The sequence below is a fragment of the Orcinus orca genome, chromosome 4 (genome assembly GCF_937001465.1).
Source record: "Orcinus orca chromosome 4, mOrcOrc1.1, whole genome shotgun sequence".
Lineage (NCBI taxonomy): Eukaryota > Metazoa > Chordata > Mammalia > Artiodactyla > Delphinidae > Orcinus > Orcinus orca.
The window spans coordinates 26312719-26338934 of NC_064562.1; the positions used below are offsets into that span (position 1 = coordinate 26312719).

General features: G+C 34.5%; 1 protein-coding gene across 4 annotated transcripts in view; it reads right to left on the minus strand.

Moving 5' to 3' along the window:
• ANAPC10 (anaphase promoting complex subunit 10) overlaps positions 1 to 26216 on the minus strand; it is an 81501-nt gene that overhangs the window by 33595 nt on the left and 21690 nt on the right. For all 4 annotated transcript variants that reach the window (XR_007477249.1, XM_049709539.1, XM_049709540.1 and 1 more), the window contains exon 4: positions 19923 to 20043. Coding sequence is in view for 3 of the 4 variants with exons in the window: in XM_049709539.1 (XP_049565496.1) it covers positions 19923 to 20043 (121 nt within the window). In the remaining variant the exon portion in view is untranslated. The remainder of the gene's footprint in view (positions 1 to 19922; positions 20044 to 26216) is intronic.

Genomic DNA, 26216 nt, shown 5'->3' on the forward strand with positions numbered 1-26216 from the left:
AAAGTGCATTTTAATTGATGAAGAAACTCAGAGTGAAATTCAGAGGCAAACCAACCTGAAATTCTCTCTCAATGAAAAATAGTTGAAATGGATAAAAATTCAGTTTCAGCCAAAATATGTGTATATTTACTCCCTTACTAACTTCTACATGGAAGGTTTCTAAGAAAAAAACAAACGACGTTGAATGATTCAGATAAACCTTACGGCAGACTGTGGGCATTAACTTCCATTTCACCAAATTTAAACCTGAAGTTCCCTATTATCTGGTAAATGCTTTCTCTTTTTGATATTTTATGAGTCTGAGTGAAAGGTTGAGGCTGTCAACACACTGGATTACATTTTGTAAATTTGCTGTCTATGTCTAATAAGATACCCAACAGCATAATAAGAATAAAAATGAATGAAGTGAATAAGATTAAAAGTGAAAGAATTAACCTAAGGATCCAAAAATATACTTTCTAATACATTCCTTGATTAGAGTAATTACGTAGGGTCACTTCAAAAATTTTACTGACTCAATATTGTCAAGAATTCATCATATTTAAGTATCTGAATTTCAAATATCTGAATGTGTCCTGAAGTACAGGACAAATTTACGATATTTTTATATTCATCTAGCCAAGATACACTTTACTTTATAAATAAAATAGATTTTAGAGGGCAAAAGTCAATATTTAAATCAATCCTTCATATATATCTTCAACAAAAGCTCATTATTTCTCACCTTTAATACTTTATAATTTCATTTAAAGTTTTTTATTATTTTATAGTATATAAACATACGAGCCTTTTCTCTACTTCTTGATGTGCCAGTAACAGTCGTGTAATATACATCTATGACAACTTAGCCTATAAACAGAATTCCTCACAAATTTAAAACCTAAGGACCAACAAATGTTTCACTACACTCAGAAAACACAGAGTCTTTATTCCGAGAGGAACTTTCAGTAAAAAAGTGACGTGTGAACAGCAGACACTGATGTTCACACAAGCATACTGCAGACAACCCAGCAGGCGGTTTTCTATTTTTTTTGGATTATGCTCTGGAGGTGCTGGCACAATGGAATTTCAATACCATAATTGCTTATTTCTCTGTGTATTTTTAAAATAATAGGTAAAGAAAAAAATCAACTACGAAAATAACAAAATATTTTTCATTCTTCTTTTCAAAGGATGTAATTTATAACCATTACACAAATAGAGAAGAAGCACAAAAGCGGGGAAAAGAGAAATAAAGTAATGTTCCAAAGGTTCAGTTTACAAGGACCTCACACTAAGTTTTTTTTTTTTTTTTTCCCTGCAACTCTTACTAGAAACAGTATTATTTGCTAAAAATGCACTGGCTGCCAAGAGCCATGGTCCATCTAAAGCAAAATGCTTAAGATGGAAATAGAGTGTTAAGACAGAAAAAAGGGGCAAGATTCAGTATACAAATTTCTGTAAAATCTATTTTAAAAAATGAATAAGATGAGGTTTTAATTTTGATATTTTCTGCCTGAAAAATAAATGCAATACTAAATAAAATACTAAAATATATAGCACTGTATTAAAACAATAAGATGTAATCAAATTCCAAACTTTCTAATTAAACCTTTTTTTTTTGTAAGTTATTGGGAATTCAACACTAGTCTTGGTTCACATGATAGAACAATGGGAAAATTTTCCGAGTGGTTGAACACTAACCCTGACAAGTGTGGAGAGCCAACTACAATACATTATATGGTAGCATAACCTGCCACCCACGTTGCTGAGAGAACAGCTTTCAAACACATGCACTGAGCTGTAAAACCACAAAATCCCTTATTACACATTGTCTTTCTTACTCTAGGTGAAATATACCACCAATTCTTTTCCATTACAAATCTTTTTTTATTACTATTTTTGAAGCCCACTTAACATTTTGACTGTCTTTTTCTTACAATGTAAAAGGTATCTTTTTTTAAAAAGGAAAATGAAACAGGACTGTTATCACCCTCCTACAGTATTACAATGAAGGCTGATATCTGCCACACAATTTCTCAGAGCTCATTTTGGAAATCCATATTACCCAAAATGAGTTTTAAGCTAAAGTTTTTTTATTCCTTTAAAGACCAAGGCCTATAATTGGTTCACTAAGTTTCTTAAAGCATTTGAAAACACTTGCATTCTTTAAGCAACACTGATATATTGCTTTGGGGGTTCTTTAATAAAATACATGGTCTTCATCATTACCCACCCCCCCAAAAAAGAAAAGAGAGAGAGAGAGAAAACCAAATCGTCAAAATCTGTCATGGAATGAGTGTTCTTTCTCATTCTGTGTCTCTTCCCAACATTCCTCCCTTCCCCCACTCTGGCACAAATCCAAACCTGTACCAAAAAACAAACAAAAACAGAAAGCTATTTTAGAATCAAGGATATAAGATAATATCCATCTTATATTGGTAAAATATTTAAATAAAGCAAGACTGTAGGATAGCAAATATGTTTCATCCTCATTACAGCACTGTGCTTTGTCAAAGATGTGTTCTTACTGTTCAGAAAAGAACTCACTGCAATAATGACTATGAAATTTGTACAAAACAGCTAGAGATACAGAACAAGAAGGGTGAAAAAAACAACTTAAAAGACACTACTTTTATAGAAATTCAAAGACACTACTTTTTAGAGATTCAAGATGGTTAAAACCATTTTAAAACTGTGTGTTTCTCTCTAACATTTGCCTAATTAATTTCCCTCCGAAATTCTCCCTCCTACCCTTTACATCCCCCATCTCCCCAACTCCCACCCACCATGACCCACCGCCATCCACAATCTGCTAACTGAATCACAGCATTCCAGGACAGTTACAGGACATAACAGTTTCTTCTGGGGTTTTCATTTGCAATGTTGTTGGCAAAGAGAATTTTATTTTTAAGTGTTTCTATTACACTGACAAGGTCAATTAGTCCCGTCAACTATTGGTCTTTCTGCCTGATAGCTTGGTGGATTATTCAAGTGGGACCATTCATAACCTATAACTGAATGCACCCAATTAACCTCAGAAACACGACAATACTGGCATCTAAAGGGATTTTAAGTTTATCTTAATAATATGCCATAGTAACGTCATTTTCTCCAAACTGGTGGTTTAATATCTGATAGAAACACTACATTTGCCTCAAATTGAATTGATTTGTAAATTATGAAATACAAATTACATAGAGTAATTTCTATTTTATGGAAGTTTATCATAAAAATGTTGAAGCTTTTTAAAAAACAATAATCAGCTATTTTGCCTACATTTGCTTATATGGTTTATACAACGAAATAAAGAATATGACGATCCTTTAGTATGCAATATCCAGTACTCGTATCAAGATTTCTCCCAAGGCGCAGAAAGCACTACTACTCTGCCAGAAGCTATTGTGGAAATTAATTTGTATTTTACTTCAAATATTCAAAAAATATTTATGCTGTCAAATATTATTTTTAAAAAACACAAAAGAGAATTTGCATCATTGGGTGTTTGTCCTGTGACAGGCAATATGAATAAGTACTTTGCAAACTTTATCTTACTTAACTGTCTCAGGAACCCAATGAAAAAGCATTGTTATCCCTATTCTATGCATGAGGAACCTAGTAAGTGGCAAAATTGAGATATGAAACCAGATGTGTCTAGTTTGCCGAATTGTGGTCCTTCAACATCACTCGGCCTAAGAAATATGAGATAATCCCCCAACATCTCACAGTATCATCTTGTAATAACTGGACCATAGAGTACTTTCAAACTATCCTGTAAAAGAATGATGCCCAATTAGAAAAAGATGAATGAATGAATACGGGTGCCTGGTATCCATTTAATTATATCGACACTAAAGTTTTATTAACAGTAAGACAATACTCCAGTTTTTTTCATTTCACTTCCAACCCAAATGTGTTCTCACATATATGAATGTACATGTGATCTCCCACACACAGGCCTGCCCCCATATATTACCTGCTCATACACACAAACTCATCCAAACTGTCACACCCAATACTCCCGGTTTCTAAGCCAAAAGTATTGTCTATTATTCTGGGCCACGAAGAAGTGAAAAGCTATCTTAACACCATGTATCAAGGTATCAATTTTTTGCAAAGAAGGATTTTTAAAATAAGTTTTAAATAACTTTTTCATAAAGTAATTTTTAAACTATCTGAGCTAGTGAGTCAATTTAAAATATGTTCTAGCAAAAATTGTATTGTGATTATCTCTATTTTTGCTTTATGAATTTTAAACAGAAGCAATTCATTCAACTGTTAGGCCAAACTGCCCTAAAAGCAAACGCCTACCAAGAAGAGCACACTGTGCATTTCCAAAACTCAAATACTACTCTCAAATTCTCTGCTCTGGGTGCCTTCAGACTGGCTAGAGTGACTCTCAGGGCTTCATTCACTGCTTAGTGGAAATGTCTGTAAAAATATTTGTGCAATAAGGATAGACAAACCTTTATGAAAATACTGGTTTGGCTAAAAGTTGCGGCAGTTAAGATGTACATAAATAATTTTTTTAAATGACTGTTTATACCCCCTACTCTATAAATGTATTACTATAAATATTATATTAATTCAGAAGAATACATCCTCCAGAGAAAGTACAAAGACTGAGAAGTAGAATTCAGAGTCATCAGTAGGAAGTCAGCTTTGCTTATTTTTTAAATACATCAAAATAAATCTCATAAGCACAAAAAATTTCAAGAACAGAGTACAAAATCGAAGGAAGTATCCACGTTAGTGAGTTGTTACCTTAGTGAAGAAAGATCCAATATTTTGACACAATGGTCCAACATGTGATCCAACAGATTTTATGCTATTAACTGGATCATATCCGAAAGATTAAAACTGCTAAACTATTCCCTTACTGAAGTCACAAAATAATGCCACTGGTGCTGTTGTTTCAAAGGATTAAATCTGTATGTTTAATCCAATGCCAATGGAAATTTCATTAAGGTTTAAAACAACAACAACAACAACTAGAAAACCTGCATGGGATGTATGCTCTATCCAAGTGTGGACAACTGATACTGAAATGCCAAGTAGCAACATTAAATTTTTAAAAAGCAATCCTTCATGTTTAGATCTGGCAGTGAGGAACTGAATGCAAGATAACCTACCTACTCTCCTTTACTATCACATGCCTTAATAAAGATAAGACACATTTATCTAGCACTTTCTAACCTTCAGCAATCTTGCATGAGTAAGGATAAAGCAAGCAACCATTAACAAAACTTAAGGAAAAAAGGAGGATGGAAGGACATAAACTTACATTGACTGAGAAACTTACTAAGTATTTGCTATGTTGCAGATGTTTTTACACAGCTTATCTCATTTAATCTTCACGACCACCCAAACAAGATTGCGATTCTCATTTTTTTAAGTAAATAAACAGAGGCTCCAAAAGGACAGAGAAAATGCCCTATATTACAAAATAAAGAAGTAATAATAGTACCAAGATTTCAACCCTGATCTGACAGACTCTAAAACCTACAATTAAAGCAGCATGTGGCAAGGACAATCTAGAAACATGTTCCTTCCTCTGGCTTAAGTCTCATCCTCTGTCCCACTTTAAATACAATATTTAAAACCCAGACTACAGCTTACGAAACAGACTGGGTTTTTGCCCCGTAAGCCAAGGTTAGAGAACTATGCGTTCAAGGGCAAGTACAACATGACTCTGGGGGAATAACAGCAAGTTTCAAATGACTACGACTTCAGGTTAAATGGAGTTCAGTGAGTCATGGTAATTCCATGCTACAGATAATCCTGATCTTAGTCAACAGAAAATTTTCAAATTTGAATTCCATATTAGCATTCAACAATTCTCTCTCAACATAAGGCAACTCTTCATTCAACGTAAGTAATTTAAAGCCAGGAACATCTCTCAATGCCTTTCACTATTCTTCCACAGAGAAATGATAAAAATTTTAAATGGAAAAAGGTAACGTTTAACAACCAGATTTTACAAACTAGCTGAGAATAATTTTGACTTGATTTTTATCTTTTTATTATCTTAAATGTGACGCAGCTACCTAAATACTATGGTTGAAGAGTGAAGGCAGGCAGAGAGTTCTTTTCATTCATCAGTCTGTTCTTACTCCCTAAAGTGCCTTCTTTATCATACTTAACCTGAGCTTATCACCATTGGGCCAGGAATAAGAGACAAGTTATAAGTCTCCTAGATTCTCCCAAAGTAAATTATATTCCCTTTAGTCATTATCTTCTCTAAGATCTTATGCTTACACCAGAAAGTGGAGCTGCCAGGGTAGAATCAGTTTAAGAACTAATCTGCCTAGAACGCTTTTCTTTAGCAAAGTAAAGGTAAAACAGATGCCCCTACACTATCTTTAAAATAAATACAAGTGCCATTGCAGAAAAAAAAATTGCACAAATATTAACTGAGCACCTACGTGCCAGGTACTTAGGCATGAGGGTGACTGACAGATACTGTTCCTGTGCAAGTGGAAGCTATCAAAGATTTGTGGCAGCTGATAAGAAATATGGCATAAAATTCTTAAATAAATGGCAGAAGGGTAAGATTAGGGTACAGAAATATACATAGAATTGTTTATAAGTAGGTCACAAATTTGGCTCCACAGTTCCTGGCAGTCAAAGCAAAGTGAGTATCATTACTGGTTCTGACAGTACGGAGGCTCTTCTACTTAGAAACAGATTAGATTCCAAAGAGCTATCGTTAAGTCCATTTAATCCCATGTGCAAAGTTTTAACTATAGAAGCAACTGCTAATACCACCTATTGGTAACTAACAGAGCTGACATACTTCTCCCCGGACCCACTGCCCTCTTACAACAGGTAAGTTTTCATATCTACCAAAGTCCTTAAATTGAAAGTTCTTTTTTAAAAAATTAATTAATTATTTAATTAATTAATTTTGGGCTGCATTGGGTCTTAGTTGCTGCGCGGGGGCTTTCTCTAGTTGTGGCGAGCGGGGGCTACTTTTTGTTGCAGCGCGTGGGCTTCTCACTGTGGTGGCTTCTCTCGTTGCGTAGCATGGGCTCTAGGCGTGTGGGCTTCAGTAATTGTGGCACGCAGGCTCAGTAGTTGTGGCTCATGGGCTCTAGAGCACAGGCTCAGTAGTTGTGCCGCATGGGCTTAGTTGCTCCACGGCATGTGGGATCTTCCAGACCAGGGATCAAACATGTGTGCCCTGCATTGGCAGACAGATTCTTAACCACTGCACCAACAGGGAAGTCCTAAGTTGAAAGCTCTTAAGCAGAGGAACTTGTGTGTGTGTGTGTGTGTGTGTGTGTGTGTGTGTGTGTGTGCAAAATAAAAACCAAACTGCTTTTCCTGAATTCAGATCTGAAGGAAATCTTTACTCTGGATATGTACAAAAAGGCCACTTTGTGATATAGTAGACTACATTCTCAATAATATTCCTAACAGAATTACAACAGCAAATTTCATAATTTCTTAGGTGCCTCAAAGTAGGCCTATTGATTAATAGTAAAGGTAAATTCTATAAAAGCAATTTTATAAAATAATGCTGCCGAAGTATAATAGTTATAATAGCTAAAGAACATGTATGTCTTCAAGCAAATCCCAATTAAAAACATGTATGATGTTTTTAAGATTAGATGCTTCTAATCTTAGAAGATTAGTCTGAAGATCTAAAAATAAGCTTTTGAGACTACTGGCATCACAGTCATTTCTTACACAAGTTTTGTGTGTAACACCTCTTTACTATAATTCCTAAAACATAGGAAAAGAAAGCTTTCAGATTAAGTTTTGAGGGTTTAGCAATTATATATAAAATGAGTATAATACTTAGTAGACAATGAAAACGGATGCAATCTGTTTTTTTTAAAGGGCTATTCATTTTTCTCATGAATCTCAAAGAAAGTGCAATTAGGGAATAAGTCAAAGGCCACAGTTATCATTGTGTACAGTTAGTGTCAAAAGAGACACCATGTAAACAACATATAGTGATTGGCCAGATTCACTACAATTAAGTGAAGTGAGAAAAAAAGCAAAAACAGGATCTCAGGTGCTTCCCTGGTGGTCCAGTGGTTAAGAATCCACCTTCCAATGCAGGGGACTTGGGTCCAATTCCTGGTAGGGGAACTAAGATCCCACATGCCGCAGGTCAACTAAGCCCACACACTGCAACTACTGAGCCCGCGCGCTCTAGAGCCTGCACGACACAACTAGAGAGCCCACGTGCCGCAACTACTGAGCCCGCACTCTGGAGCCTGGGCGCCACAACTAGAGAGAAGCCCGCACGCCACAACGAAGAGCCCTCACACCACAACGAAAGATCCCATGTGCCACAGCTAAGACCCAATGCAGCCAAATTAATTAATTAATTAAATTTTAAGTAAAACATAAAAAACAGGATCTCAAAGGATGATGTACTCTGCGTGAAAAACTTAATTTACTCTCAAGGCACTATCTACCATTAAATACTCACAGAGTACCTTTTCCTCAACTTCAGAGGAGTTTACCGAATTTGAAAACTTAAGTTAACTTATACAAAACTGAAATACAGTAAGTAAAAGAATATAAGACTATTTTAACTGGGATTCTTTAAGAATTAGAGTAAAAACACGATTTAGTCTAAACATTTTACAGACTTAGAATCTATGTACTTTCAAAGTTGCTTTCTAAATACAGATAAGTAGATATACTAATATACTAAAATAGAATTTTAGTAATTACTGGCTATAAGTCTCTTTTATAATTATCTTATTGATTTCTATTATAAAATTAGAGATGTTTTCCTCAGAAAAAAATCAGGGTACTTATTATTATGAAATCTCATTTGCTTATTTAACAAGTATGTTATTTCAGGGAAGAAGTAGGGAAAACAGGAGTTGTCACTTTGTTATAATCATTATTTTATATGTGCCAGTTAAACCCTAAGAAAACTGCTTACCCTCAGTGGTGAGGAGATAGAGAGTATATACATATTTTCTTTTCTTTTTTTAATAAAGACTTTATTTTTTAAAGCAGTTTTTGATTCATAGCAAAATGGAGAGGAATGTAGAGAGATTTCACATATACCCTCTGTCTCCACTCATGCATAGTTTCCCCATTATCAACATATGCCACCAGAGTGGTACATTTGTTACCAAGGGTGAACCTACAGTGACACGTCATAATCATCTGAAGTCGAAAGTTTACATTAGGGTCCACTCTTGATGCTGTACATTCTATGGATTCAGACAAATGTACAATGACATGCACATCATTATATTGATAGTATCACACAGAGTATTTTCACTGCTCTAAAAATCCTCTCTGCTCCATCTATTCATCTTCCCACCACCCCCAATTCCTGGCAATACCTAATCTTCTTACTGTCTCCATAGCTTTGCCTCTTCTGGAATGCCACATAGTTGAAATTATACAGTATGCAGCCTTTTAAGATTGGCTTCTTTCACTTAGGAGTATGCATTTAAGGTTCCTCCATGTCTTTTCATGACTTGAGAGTTCATTTCTTTTTAATGCTGAATAACATTCCATTGTCATTGTCTAGATGTACTACAGTTTATCCATTCACCTACTGAGGAACGTCTTGGTTGCTTCCAAGTTTTGGCAATTGTGAATAAAACTGCTATAAACATCTGTGTGCAGGATTTTGTGCGGATATGAATTTCAACTCATTTGAGTAAATATCAAAGTTCATGACTGCTGGATCCTATGGTAAGAGTATGTTTAGTTTTGTAAGAAACCGCCAAACTGTCTTACAAAGTGGCTGCACTATCTTGCATCCCCACCAACAATGAATGAGAGTTCCTGTCGCTCCACATCTTCGTGAATACTGGCCAATGTAAGTGTTCTGGATTTTTGCCATTCTAACAAAATGTGTAGTGGTATCTCCTTTTAATTTGCATTTCTCCGATGACAAATTATATGGAGCATGTTTCCATATGCTTCTGTGCCACCTGTATATCTTCTTTGGTGAGGTGTCTGTTAAGATCTTTAGCCTATCTTTTTAAAATCAGGTTGTTTTATTACTGAGTTTTAAAAGTTCTTTACACATTTTGGATAACAGTCCTTTATGAGAAGTGTCTTTTGCAAATATTTTCTCTCAGTCTGTGGCTTGTCTTCTCATTCTCTTGGTATTATATATTTCAATCTGAGGTATCTGTAACTATGTGATAATTTTCTTCATTTGGTGGCAAAGAATGGGAACGTACAGATTATATAAAACCCAGAATAAGAACTTATAATCTTCATTATTAAAAATAAGCAATAGTAAATTTACACAGCTACTTAGGAAACACCATATTAATTTAAAACAAGATAAAGACTTCAGACAATTAAAATTGTTAGACAGCTAATATCTAAACAATTTCCCTACTACTGTCTCAGAGTTATGGTATCACTCAGTCTGATTCTAGATCTTCTTTTCTTATCAGAAGTACCTTGAGGGTCTCCTCTGCCTAGTCCCTCTGTCCTACTTAATTAAGCACCAGAGATCAAGACTAGCTATAGACCATTTAATTAGCTAATTATCATTCTTAAGCTAATTCAAACTAGACAATTTGTTCTGAAAATGGCACTGAGATAGTTGGACTACTGTTTCTGTTTTCTACCATCAACTATAATTGCAAATAAAAGAGGAAAGGTCCCCCGCTGCCAAAAAAACCTACAAACCCTTATATGATGATTTTTCTTGATTCGATTATGAAGGAAAAGGGCCACAGAAGAAAGTATCTATTGGCTTATATTCCCAGAGTTTCTACCCCAATATTCTCACTCTTTTATTCTGAAACTTGGAGATTTTTTTCTTTTTTCCTTAGAAATTTTATTCTCTAAATTACCCTGTTTAAAGCTCTTTATAAAATCATTAAGCAAAAGCAATCAGCAAAAAAGAAAAACAAATATTTATAAACATTTATGCCGACAGCATTAGCATTGCAAGTAGCAATCAATTTTCAACAGGATAGATCAAGGGAGTAAACAATTTTTAAATACATTTCAAAAATCAATAGTTAATCTATCCTATCACTCACTAACTAGCTCATTTCCCCAGCTACACACTTCGATTTTTCTGAAAAACTTGAAGAAATGTTTTGGTAACTTGTAATCTAATGTGATTTCTTTTAAAGAAAAAAAATGAAAGGAATACATACTGAACGTTGATTCCCAGCTAAAGCACTGCCTTGCTGTGTGACGCTGGGCAGCCTGCTTCACCTCCGGGTGTCTCATTTGTAAATAATGGCATCGTACTTGATTAGAAGTTGCTAACTGGTGGCCACATCCAGCAGTGGATATACCTTGTTTGCCTAGCATGTTTTTAAAACGGGGAAATTTCATATTCAAATCCAGATTTCTGATTTCTCTTTAAAAATTAAAAGACTGGCAACCCTGCGCCTATATTCCCTGTGGCAAGAAAGGCTGCAATTGAATAGCAGCTGTCCCCCTTTGGATAAGGCATGGATTCTTGGTGTTGTGTTACCTGCCTGTACGCTCAGCATCTGAGCTTCTGATGAACTAAATTACCTCTAAAGTTTCTTTCAGTTCTAACATTCTCATGTTTAGAGTGAGCCACACAGCAAAAGATCCATTTCGCCTCTCTAAGCCTCAGCTTGATTTGAATATGGGGATGATAATAACATCTAATTACCACGTGAGCTTTGGAGAGACAAAATGAAACAGTGAGTGGTGACTGCCTAGCACAGTGACATATATGTAGAAAGTACTTAATAAACAGCAAAGGTAACAATAAACACAAATAATGGAGAACACAATAATTCAAAAATGATTCTATGATGGTCAATCCAATCTAAGTCAAAATAGACATGCTCATTCTTCTCTTCTGAATGCCAACACTGGTCCCATCAAAAAATCACCTATTTGCCTCTAAGTTTTGGAGATTACTAGTTCTTCATTTACCACATGTAAAATAAGAGGCTGACGAAAAAAATGAAAGTTCTTGAGTAGGCTCATCTCAATGCGATGTATTTTTAAATTACGATAAATATTTTCAGCAGGTATTTTTCAGCAAGATATGCTGCAGCTCTTTCAGTTGCAATTACTGTTCTATTCAGGGTCATTTTAGTTGCCAAGTATAAAAATTCACTCAAAAGTTTCTACAGGAAGCGGGGGCTTACCGAAAAGTTTATATATCCATGGGAACCCAGGGGAAAGTAAACAACCAGGTATGAGAAAGGTCAGGAAATGAAGCATGTTGGGGCACCAGCCACTTGTTCCAGCCTATTTTTCTTTCCCCTGGTTGTCTCTGTCTTTACATCCACTCTATAGTCATTCTACACCATCCTGCCTCCTCCCATACCTCATACTTTATATTCTTCTAACTTTAAAGCTTCAGTTGGCAAACGCCCTTCACCTCACCCACCCTCTCCAAAACACTATCTTTCTGCATCAAGTCTTGCTGCTAACGTGCCTGTTTCTTGTGAGTCATAGTTCTGAGAGAGGTAAAAAATTAAAAACAGAATTACCATGTGATTCTGCAATCTCACTTCTGGGTTTATACTCCAAAGAACTAAGAGCAGGGTCTCAAAGAGATATTTGCCCACCCATGTTCATAGCAGCTTTATTCACAATAGTTGAGAGGTGGAAGCAACCCGAGAGTCCATTGTCAGATGGATGGATAAACATATAGTGGAATATAATTTAGCCTTAAAAAGGAAGGAAATCCTATCACATGCTATAACCTGGATGAACCTTGAAGACATTGCGCTAAGTGAAATAAGCTCGTCATAAAAAGACAAGTACTGCATGAGTTCACTTATATGAGGTATCTAAGTGTAGTCAAACTCAGAGACAGAAAGCAGACTGGTGGTTACCAGGGGCTGGGGGAAGGGAAACTGAGGAGGAGTTGTTTAATGCACACAGATTTGCAGTTTTGCCAGATGAAAAAGTTCTGGGGATCTGTTATACAACAGTATGAATATACTTAACGCTACCGGACTGGACCGTGTAATGCTACTACACTCAAAAATGTTAAGACAGCAAATCTTATGTTATTTTTTTATTGCAATTAAAATTTAAAAAAAAATTTCTGAGAGAAGGAATTGATCAGATTTATTCAGATAATCCTTTTGAAGCAAACTACACGAGCAAGGGTCAGTGACAAGCCTATGGACTGACCACTGGTATATTTATTTGACAACATTTTATTAAATGCCTACTGTTGGCAAACTGTGCTAGGTTCTCAGCCAGATGCGCACCCGTGGCCTGTTTGCCTGGTCATGCTAAGTAGGCTTTCCTTATATAACAGGGGTTGATGATCCATATCTCATTTTCACAGTTGTAAGTAAAGTACCTGTTTCTATTGTACTACATCCTGCCATAGGGTTAATAAAAGGTTTTCTAATTCTGTTCGTTTGTTTGTTTTCTTTGCCCTTGGCTGTTACTACTGTCACTCTGCCAAAAAAAACCCCAAAACAACAACAACAAAAAAGAGTGCAGTTCCTCCATAACTGCTGTGAAAGAACACCTGAAAAGAACAACCATACGGCACAATCTCTTGAAAGGATCCTCATCAATTTCGTAGTTCCCTTTAAGTATGCATCAGCAGTACAAAACCTTCCAATTCAAAGAATTATGAAACAAACCAAGAATACCCATCAGAATCTTCTTACTTGGCACAAATAGTATGATAGGAAAAGTTGGAATTCTTGCTATGAAAGCAAATAACTTAATTAGTCTCAAATCTATAAATTTAGAAACTATCACTCCAAAGAGTGATTAAACTACTTGCAAGAACTGTCTTAGTTCAGAACTGCATTAAATAAATTGCCTATTATAACATGTCACACAGGCTTAGGAAGGAAACTTTTCAGTCCCTATCTAACTAGATTCCTGACCATTATCAGCTTCTGTGACATCATATTCTCTTGATTTTTTTCCTCATCTCTGGCAGTTCCTCTCAGCTGTTTTCATTGGATGATCTTTTTCTATCCTTGAATATTGGCATTTCCACAGTTCCAGCCCTGGTACTCTTCATTCCAACTATACACACTCCCTGAATGAAATCAAAACTCACACCAGAGCTTCCACTTACACATGGATGATTCCCAAATCTACACCTCTAACCTAGACTTCTTTCCTCAGGTTCAGATCCGTATACTTGACTACCCACTGTAAAGTCCCTCCATCTGAAAATATACCAGAAGTCAGTGGCAAAAATAAATCCCATTAGCTTAAACTTTCTCTCTATCCCTATCCTCAGTGTTCCTTAACTCTGCATTCCATTTCTGATTAATCGCAACATCCAACCAGTTGCCAGACATGAGGAGAAATCTAGATGCCCCCTCCTACCTCCTTGAACCACCTGCCCGCACTCCCAGTAACCCCAGGTAGCAATCAGTCACAAGTCCTTTTGATTCTACTTCAAACACATCCCTTCCTCTTGAACCCAACTGCCATCACCTTAGTTAAAGCCTCATAATTTGCACCTGGATACTACATACCTGGTCTTTACACTGCTCCAGCCCCATCATTCCCAAGATTTAACTTGATCAATGTTTCCTCATTTAAAGTCTAAACTCCCTGGAATCCTGACGGCAAGCACAATCTGACTTTCGCCTATGTATATTCAATGGAACAATTATATATTTATTCCCTACAAGAATGTAGATTCCTTATGTACAGAGGCCATATTACCATCACAGTAAATGTGCTGAATGAATAAACACTTCTCCAGTCTTTCTTGAGGCTTCCTCACACCTACCCAGCTTCCAAGCACACTACATTACTGGCAGTTCTGCCATTATGCCAGGCCCTCATGCTCCCGTACCTTTATGTTCACCGTGCCCCCTTTTAGAACACCTCCACTTTATTCTCCACCTGAGTAGGCTTTCCATCTATCCTTCAGATTCAGTTGAACCACCACCTCTTTTAGAAAAAAAATTTTAACTAATATTCCTAATAGTCCACTGTGTTCCCATACCCCCTGCATGTATTTACTAGACTATATTGTAATTGTTGACTTATTTGCCTGTCTCTTCCACCAGACTACGAAGTGCTTAAGGGCAGAAACCATGCCTATCTCTGCTGTATCCCAGGTACCTAACACAGTGCCTGGCACTTAGAAGCCCCTAAATAAATATTTACTGAACAAAGCATGAATCTGTCTTAGATAGGAATGCCAGGCTAGTCAAAAAAATCTATAGTCTAAGTTGATGGTCAAACAAAAAACAAGAGATACAAGAATGTTTTTCTCTCTTAAAAATATATATGATACTCTACTGTGTAACGTATTTTAGTTTCAAGAGAAAATATACTCCAAATGCATAGATACCTCAACTCCATCTTAGAAATAAGTAATGTTTATAATTATGAATATTCTTTTAAATTGCATATGTTACTCTTAGAGAGGGATAAGAGACATTTCCAGCCTAAAAATTACGTGTACCTCACCAAAGCATTCTACACTCATTTCAAAGATGTCCTAAAGTTAGTTATAAAAATTAATTTTTAAAAATATTTTCTTTTAAATTGGCTAAATTCAATAAAAACTATTTTTTCCAAAGGTTCAATAAATTAAACACACTGTCTTATCAAACCAATTTATGTTTGTAGATACTGTCTAAATCATTCTACTTTATAACAAGTTGTTTAAAATAGGCCCCTCATAAGAAAGTAAATATAAGTAGATTTTAAGATCAATGGAGAGAGTCAGAGCCTTTGTCTGCATCTCCTTACTCTACCACACACATTAATGGAAGGCAAATTATAATAGTAAATGTTATTTTAACAGAAGAGCTGACTTATTAACCACTTCTGTCAAAGTACCATATATGGACTCCCATAGCCACACTACTGATTTAAGACACAAGGTAGAGAGCCAAAATGCTCACCCACATGGAAGAAAAGGAAAATATCATTACAGCTCTCTTAACATTGAAGACTTGTTTCGAGCCTCCTCTTTAAAAAAAAAATCACTTGGTAACAGCTTGATTATCTGAAGACAAAAACAAGGCTTAATATTCACTTCAGTGCTCAATCTTGTGCTCCATCAATATTTTATCCTACAAATTTTAGAAGCAAAATGCTAACAATGAACCAAATGACAACTTTCACATATGCTGAAAACATCTGCTTAACCTTAAGTTACCAAGTTGTTTTTCATAAACTGTATAGAAATAATTTTGAGAGCTGTCACTATATGTCTAATAAATGACTTTGGTTTTATACTTAAGAAGAAAAATTTCTACAACAGTTTTTTAAAAGAGAAATAACTAGTTAGAAAATTAAAAAGGACTTTAAGTTTTCTCAGATTTTAGCTGGAGATGTATTCTAAAATGTTAAAATGGGCACATTTAATATATAGTATTCTTTTGGTTCCTCATTCTAAACAACGAAAAATTTCCTTCACACATATTTTCCCTTCTGAGAGCAAAGGAAAAGAACAATATCAAACCAAAACATAATGCTAAAATACAAATGATTTAAACATTTAATAAGCAACTATATCTTTATTCAAAAACATCTCCACAATAACTTCCTGGACAACATGAACATGATTTCTGGCATAAAAATAACACAACGGAGATGAAATATTTTCAAAAGATAATGACACAGACTCTGAAATGCTAAATTCTCACTTCTATATTGAAATAGTCTCTTGTGTAGAAGCAATAAATTATAAACATATTATAAAATGTTCTTAGGTTGTTGGTTTCCAATTTGCATAGGATAGATAACTTTGAAAACAAGAAAGTAGAATGAACAGCGTAAATAAATTCAACTCTGGTGCCAAAAATGTTCTAATTGGCCAAACCCAGTGTTGGTATCTTGTATCCGTTAGGCAGAAAAGTCTAAACTTCATTTCTGTTTTAATTTTAAGTCCCTCCTCAGGTATAAAAGTTAAAATATGCATTCTAGAATAGTAAAGGAAGGGTCTGATCTTTTTGTAGAGATTTTTCAACAGAGGTAACAAAGATCTAGATATATCACGTTTCATAACTGAGATGAAGGGAAACATATGATAGAAAACCAATAATTTTTGAATAAGTAGGGTAACCTATTAGCTTTCCTCACCCTGAACTATAATTTTGTAACAGTTGCTATTTCAAATCAATAATAAAGAAAGTAGGTTTTAGAGTGTTTCAAGTAAACAAATCCATAATTTCTAGTAAAAAGGGAAAACCTATTAAAACACTCCAGTACATACTACACCCTCCAGTGGGCAAGCATCCATGGAAAAATATAAAAAGATTTCGTTGGATTTTCCACTCAGTCAATCAGGCCTATAACTAATAAAATGATGGTTCTAAAAACCTCATAAAAGTTCACACTATTTTAATCTCTCATCTTAGTATATAAGTTAGAAAAAGCAAAGACTTTTCTATAATAACAATTTAGATGTTATAGGAGAATAATGTTAGAAAACAAAATCATGATCTGCTTATCTTTCCTTAAAAAACAAAGTGCTATCAGATTCTTAATTTCTTAAACTTATAAAAAGAAAAACGGTACACAGAGTAAATCACATATAAAGATGTATAAGTAAAGATAAAAGTATTCTTTATACCATGAGCTGCAAAGGTAGCACTAATATTTTAAAGCAAAATCCAAAAATTATGGTTCCTTAGTGAGAACTGTGGCAGAAAAGCAGTAGGTTCATTAAGTTTTTCAGGAAAACAACTTACATTATCACCTGGTAATATTTAGTATTACTGGTCTCATGAGGCTATGTGGTCACTACACTTAGAATAAAATTAAGAGACTATTTAAAAGAGCCCTTATTCTATATGACCAATGTTTCATGACTTAAATCATAGAAGCAAAGACTAGATTAAAAGTATTCTACAATGGTCCAAATATCATTTAAAGTTTCTCCAATTTACAAAATACAAACATATATTTAATACATAAATCTGATCTAAATCTAGATCAGATATGAAGATGTATAGTTCCCAAAATGAATTAAAGAATTTTTGAATATATATACTCTAGAAAAAACTAGTACAACTAAGACTACTTAAGGTCTTGAACTTATCACTAAGCTTATGAGACCAGCAATTACAGGACAATGGTGACATCTAGTGGACATTACAAATATATACCACACATATCTTGGAATAAAACCTTTTATTTCTAGTGTTTCACGTATTTCAACCTGTCTGAAGAAGTATATGACAAATCTTTAGTTGTAAACCCAAACAAGCTGACTCTGCGCCCTAAAAGCTTCTCAATATGAGGGACCCAATCATATGATAAATATAAAACGTTTAACAATTAAAGTATAAGAAGTAAATATCTCAAGTCTTTAAGCACTAAGCACTAATTAAATGTATCAAATACACGACTAAAAGAAGGTCTAGCAAATGGTCCAATATGATTATGATAACAAAAAGAATTTAAAAGATTCTGAATGAAACAAGTGAAAAATGAAAAAAAATTTAAATAAAAATTAAGAGCTGATCTATTTATGAATTTATTCAAGCATGGGAAGAACATATTAACCAGTATAGTCTGTCAGACAAAATAAGAAATGTTTTTAAACTAGAAGATTATCTAATTTATGACAATTTTTCAAACCCAGATTAGTTCTCAAGAAAATTTATAGGATTATTCTTTAAAAGTAAAGGAAGATAACTGGAAGAAAACCAGCTAATCCTCTCAAGAAGTGATGAACTTACCTCAAAGAAGGACAAAAAAACAAACAACAAAAAGTACTTGTGGACAATGTCCTTACTTATTATTTGTTCACACATAAGCAGATTTCACAAGAGAACAGCACTGCACTTAATGAGAAAGCAATGAAAGTATATGTGATTTTTGTTAAGCATTTTATCACTAACTCAGGGAAGAAATACAAATATTTAGATTCTAGAGATAGAATCTAAATATAAACACTAAGTCAAATAAGAGTCCAGGCCACAAAGTAACTGGAAGTCTTTCAAAAATCACACATCCTTCCCAGATCTCTCAGAACCACCTAATTGAAAAGATTTTAATGATTATTTGAGCTCAATGATTTTCTGAAAAGAAAAAATGCTAAGGGCCAGAACTTTCCAAGTATACATTTCAAAATCATTGAATATATCTCTGAAATGTAAATATTTGGGGATTAATAAAATTCAGGTCACAAAAGCACTGTCTTACTGTCTTCAAAAAGTTATCAGAGGATAAATAAATTGTGATATATTCAAACAATGGATTACAACTCAGGAAGCAAAAAGAATGAAGTACTGATACATGCAACAACATAGATGAATCTCAAAAAAATTAGGCTGAGTGAAAGAAGTCTTACATAAAAGTATACCCCGTATGATTTCATTTATATGATATTCTAGAACAGGCAAAACTGATCTATGGAATGAATGAATGAATGAATAAACAAAATCACAACAAGAGTTACCTCTAAGGCTAGGATAGAGATGGAGATTGACTGGGAAGGAATATGAGGGAATTTTCTGGGGTAATGGAAATGTTCTAAATTTTAACAAGAGTTGGGATTACACAGATGTATGCATTTGTCAAAACTCACCGATAATATACTTAAGATTTATGCAAAATTTATATAAATTTTACCTTAAAAAATAAACCTTAAGCAAATATTAATAATTCCAGTTATCGTATACCATGCTAAAGCATTTGGGGTGATGTGTATAAATATCTGCAGCTTATTTGGAAATGGACATAAAAATTAGATAATGGACAGATTATAATAAAGCAAATATAGCAAAACACTAACAACAGTAGAATCTAGGATATAAGTATGTTGAAGTTCTCTATTTAAATCTTTCAGATTTTCTGTATGTCTGAAAATTTCCATAATAAGATGTTGGGAAAGAAATAAAGATGACATTCAGAATTCAAAAGAAAATTAAAAATATAAAAAATTTAAAATATGTTCTGTAAAATATTAACAATTTTCCTTTTATATATTAACATTTTAATCTGTTTAATGTCAAAAGTGACCATCTTCTAAAGAGCAAACATTACAGGACAAAATATTTAAAAAAATTTTAAAGACATACCCGAATCTCTTGAAGATTGTGAAAATTATTTCCTACTCTGACTGAGATCTTGCTTGGAGTATAGCTTTCATCAGATTTGTAGTCCGCATAAATACATAATGTCTTCACTGTTGTTTTTCTTCTAAAAGCAATAAAGTAAAAACAACAAGCCTTTTATCATGTGGAAAGATTATATACAAAACACGTTACCTTCTGATTTTAAAAGTCATATAGTTTGCTAAAATGAGTATTTGAATCAATAATTTCCATGTTCTTTAATTTTAACAATGATGAAAATGAAGAACATATGAAAAAATAGATACACATGTTATACTTTTACAGACATCTCTTACCTAGAACATGATCAAGAAACAGATGTAAGCAAAAAAGAAACAGTTTAGCCAAAATAGGTACCTTAGACTGCAAACAAGCATTAAGAGTTTTCAGTTCTCATTTGTATTTTAGACAAAGGAATTATTCTAACAAGCTTGTTTTTCTTTACTAGTTAGTAGTTAATTACTTAATTTCCTATGTTAATACTTGAAAATAGCTAAGTGAGAAACTAATTCTAGCAAAAAGAAAAATGTTTAAAAAAACAGAAACTATAATCTTATTACTTAATGCAAGAGATAAAATTCTACTGTTTTTAAAACATACATATCTTAGAAAAATAAGCCAAGACTACATAACAAAAATTAATCTCAGAAAACTGCAAGTGGCCAGAAAACATGAAAATATGTTCAATCTCTAATAATCAAAGAAAGAGAAATTAAAACATACATAGACATTAGTCTTTTATCATATTGGGAAATATGATAATAACTGATAATACCCAAATTTGATTAGAAAAAGTTACTTTCATAGCCAGTTAGTAGGTACAAAGCCTTTGACTCACAAATTCAACTTCTAAGAATGCATTAAAAGACAATAATAACACTACTCTAAAGCAGATGAAGAGAAATCTTTATTGTTCTGCAGTTAAATTACTGAAAAATTATAAACAACCTAAATGTCCATCTCAATACAGAATTAAACAGATTACAATATACTCAATTTAATGAAGTACTACACAACTATTTGAGATACACATAGATATGTAGTTACAGTAGGGAAAAAAAGCAGATTACAAAACAGAATATAAAAAAGGATTGCATTTTGGGAAAAACAAAAAAACTTTTAAAGTCATATAAACCTACATATGTATAGAAAAAGGTCTAGATAGAATCATACAAAAATAGTAAAAGTGACTATTTTGATGTTGTGAAACTTATTTCTTTCTTTATGATTTCTATATTTTCTGATTAATGTTTCAAAATAAGCATGTATTATTGTGGTCATTAGGGGGAAAAAACAGACAATTTAAATATCAACCAAAAAACCATAAAGAAGTCTATTTAAACGTGCTTTAAAAGTTAAGATCTGATATAAACTGGCACTCACTTAATAACGAGCTCCTTGAACAGAAGTAGCCTGTGTCAAAAGTCAGTCTATAAAAACAGCAGGGGATCTATAGCTCTTAGTGAGGGGACCAAACTTCTATAGCTCAAGCTTTTCATCAGAAAGGAATGGGGAAAGTTAAGGACTTTTCCTCAAATAATAAAGACAGATCAAGATGTAAAACGCTAAATACTCAGGAATTGCTGACAGGATAAATACCATTACCAGGTTTTCAAAAGAGGCCAGCGGTATCAAACTGACATCCTTCTCTGTCTGCTGCGCCAGGAAGGAGACAGGAGGGGAAGGGCAAGAAAGAAGGGGAAATTTTGAAGGGCATACAAAAGATCTTTTCTCTGATGCACCAGACATAAACAGGCAGTGAAAGGTCTTTCTTATCATGGAGAGATCAAAGATCATGAAGATTACCCTTAAGGATTTCTTTCTTTTTTTTTTTAAACAAAAGCAGATCTAAAGGACCAAACTTTTTGCTTAGAATAATTTCATCTCTAAGTTATTAAATTCAGGATAACTTAGTCGCTGAACCTACAAGATAACCAGGGTTAGGTTAGAGAGGCAAAGAATAATAATAACACTAATGATTATAAACACAACAGCAACAGCAGAAATAGCAAGTGAATAAGTGAATACTCTGTGTCTGGCCCAGAAGCAATGCTTTATATGTATTATCTCATTGACTCCTTAACCTTGTGATACAGGAACTATTATCACCTCTATTTACTGATTAAAAAAAAAAAAGTAACACTCAGGTTAATAACTGGCTTAAGGTCACAAAGCTAGTAGGTGGGCAGTGTTGTTGTTTACGCATGTATCTGCCTGCCTCATATGATCTTAACTACTATAACCTTCCTATTAATTAATTGTACTTAGCTTATCCAGCATTGTCATTAACACCATTTAACAGTAACATGTAGATGTTTATAATTCTTTAAATTTGAGCTACATCATGGGTTCTTACCCTTGGGTCTATGTAGCCCCAGAAATCATATGTATAACTTATGCTATATATGTAGTTTCATTAGATTTGAGAAGGAAACTGTGACTTCCCATAAAGTTAAAACTGTTATTCCATAAAGCCTTTTAAAATTATTTATAAATTTTATCTCATGGTAAAATTTAAAAATAATATTGCTTAGAAAATCATGCTGCTTGTCCAGAGGCAATGCATGTGGGAAGGAAGCACATACATTGTGCTACAGGACTTGCCCTCCCAACATAAACAACTAGAATACCAGACAACATATATGGAACAATCGTCTGCAGACACTGAATGACAAGACGCAAAGGCCTGTAAGTCCTGAGAGAAAGGAAACGAATGAGGTGAGCCCTACGAATAACTGGGCTTTCTGACTGATGGCAATTTCTCAACTGCTATGCAGGCAGAGAAGAGCCTAAAAGAATCTTGCAGTCTCACTGAACTGAGGAAGGAGCTATACCGAGAAAAAACTCCAAAAATCTGCCTGGAGTCCCCTTGAGTCTTTGAACACCAATCTACACAGGCATAGATAGGGTGAAACTCCACAAAGACATGCAAAGAACAGTTGCTGGGGGAAGGACAATTACTGAGAAACAGTAAGCCAAACAATTCCCAGAGCTTTGCACAGAGTAAGCAAACATTAGAGTTCCCAATAACCAAAGTGGAGAATCCAAATAGCTCCTCAAATGTCTAGGACATTCATTTGAGATCCCAGAAGGATCAAGCCTTTGTATTCCATGAGGCTAATCTTGCCCAAGAGAAGTGATCTTAAAGTGTGGTCTGGGGGGCTTCCCTGGTGGTGCAGTGGTTGAGAGTCCACCTGCCGATGCAGGGGACACGGGTTCGTGCCCCGGTCCGGGAAGATCCCACATGCCGCGGAGCGGCTAGGCCCGTGAGCCATGGCTGCTGAGCCTGTGCGTCCGGAGCCTGTGCTCCACAACGGAAGAGGCCACAACAGTGAGACGCCCGCATACCGCAAAAAAAAAAAAAAAAAAAAAAAAAAAAAAGAGTGGTCTGGGGATCTATTGGGGATCTGTAGGGGATTTCAAGATCCTTTCAGGGCATCAACAAGGTCACAACTATTTTCCTAATAACACTAAGATGTTACTTGCCTTTTTCAGAATCATTCTTTTATGAGTATACAGTGGAGTTTTCCAGATGTGATCTGACACGGGATACTGTAAAAGATTTAATGAAGAAGCATATGTGTGACTCCAGCTGTCTCCTCTGAAGCCAGACACTAAAGAGATTCACAAAAAAAGTAAAACAATAACACTCTTCTCACTATTTTTTGTTTTGGAAGAGACAGTTATTTTTCATCTAAAAATGGTATTTATGTTAACATAATAATAGGTTAATTATTTAACTTTAGATGAATAAATAGATACTTTTAAAATTCCTCAGCTATAATTTCCAATATGGTAAATACTGAGAGGATATAAAAAGTAGACAGAAGATCTTTGGAGACCTCAATAGAAGTTTAAAGTGGTCCTGAAACCAAAAAAAACTGGAGGCTCGCTGCCCTTGAGCAGGGATCAGCAAACCACAGCTCAGAGGCCAAATGTGACCGACCACTTATTTTTGTAAAAAAGTAATATTGAAGCAAAGCAACACCCACTCACTTACATACTGTCCATAGCTGCCTTTGCACTACAACAGCAAAGCTGAGCAGTTGCCACAGCTTAAAACACAGTTCGCGAGGCCTAAAATATTTACTATCTACCCCATTACAAAAAGTTTGCTGACTTCTACCCTAGAGTAAAAGGTACTCTAGACCACAGTAAAGGGGCTTAAAATGAAGCCTCAAAAAGATCAAATTGATTCTTAAGAACTTACCTGCCTACCAGAACAAAGTCTAATCGTCTTTATAAAACAAAATCCAACACTCCACATGGTAAAATTTACTATATCTGGCATCTAATCAAAAATTACTGCAAAGAATCAGAAAAATATGACCCATAATGAGGAAAAATCAGTCAATTAAGACAGATATAGAAAAGACTGAGATGATGGAATTAAAAAATAATAATTTAAAAAGAGAAAACATAAATATGTACCTATAGGTATATAACAAACTACCTCAAAACTTAGTGGCTTAAAAAAATAATCATTATTTTGTTTATGAATTGGAATTCGGGCAGGGCCCAGAGGGGAAGGCTCCACATAGCACTGGGTGTGGCTATTTGACTTCAGAGGTGAAGGACCTGCTTCCAAGACAGCTCACTAACATGGTGGTAAGCTGGTGACACTTGTCAGCTGGGAGCCTAGCTGAGAGCTTGGGTTTTGATTCACTTTTTTTATGGGCTTCTCCATTTGATGTGTGTTTTCTCACAGCATGGTAGATGGGTATAAAGGGAGAGAATCACATAAACGAGAGAACAAGGCAGATTGCCTTTTATGATCAAGCCTTAGAAATAACAGTATCATAACATTCGTACTCTATTAGACAAGAAATCCACAAAGGCCTGACCAGTTTCAAGAGGGGAGACATAGATGTCTCTTGATTAACTAGTAGCAAAGCTGAAGAAGAGCATATGCAATAGGAAATAATAATGTGAACATACTGGAAAACATTGTCTCCCTTCCCTGGAAATCAGGGGGTGGAACTGAAAGTTCCAACCTGCTAATCACACGGCTGGTTCTCCCCACAACCAGCTCCCACCCTTGAGTGGAATCCAAAAGTCACCTTCCCTAAAGTGTTTTCAAGAGCCTGAGAGCAAGAAGTCAAATATTACCCCATTGCTCTTAAAATTCAGGAAATTCCAAGGGTTTGGGGAGCTGTGAGCCAGGAACTATGAACGAAGACCAAGTATATATGAGACATCTGAATAACCATGTATTCTTCTTATAAATCACAATATTGTAATAACTGAATACTAGTAACAACTTTGGGTCAATAAATTAGATAATTTTGATAAAATGGACAAGTTCTTTGAAAAAAACAAATTATCAAACTGATTCCATAAAATAGATAATCAACAAGGATCTACTGTATAGCACAGGGAACTCTACTCAATATTCTGTAATAACCTATATGGGAAAAGAATCTGAAAAAGGATGGATATATATATATTTATAATTGTGTCACTTAGCTGTACACCTGAAACTAACACAACATTGTAAATCAACTATACCCCAATATAAAATAAAAATTAAATTAAAAAAATAAAAAATAAAAAAATCTGCTGACAACTGAGGCATTAAAAAACTATATTTTTCTGGGGGGAGAAATGTCTCAATGAACATGGGAGAAAAATTGGTAATTAAAAAGAAAATCTGTGCTATGGCAAAAAAAAAAACTGATTCAAGAATAGAAAATCAATTAAAGAAATAAGACGTTGTATGTTTAATTTAAAAACCCAACAACTTCACATAAAGAAAACTCTGGGAACAGATAGCTTCAATGGTGAATTTTATCAAATATCTAAGCAAGAAATAATAGTGATTCTATATGAATCCTTTTAGACTAAAAAAAAAACAATAGAAAAGATGAATGAAACTAAAAACTGGTTCTTTGAAAAGATAAACAAAATTGATAAACCTTTAGCCAGACTCATCAAGAAAAAAAGGGAGAGGGCCCAAATCAATAAAATCAGAAATGAAAAAGGAAAAGTTACAACTGACACCACAAAATACAAGGAATCATAAGAGACTACTACTACAAGCAACTATACACCAATAAAATGGACAACCTAGAAGAAATGAACAAATTCTTAGAAAGGTACAATCTCCCAAGACTGAACCAAAAAGAAATAGAAAATATGAACAGACCAATTACCAGTACTGAAATTGAATCAGTAATTTAAAAACTCCCAACAAGCAAAAGTCTAGGACCAGATGGCTGCACAGGTGAATGCTACCAAACATCTGGAGAAGAGTTAACA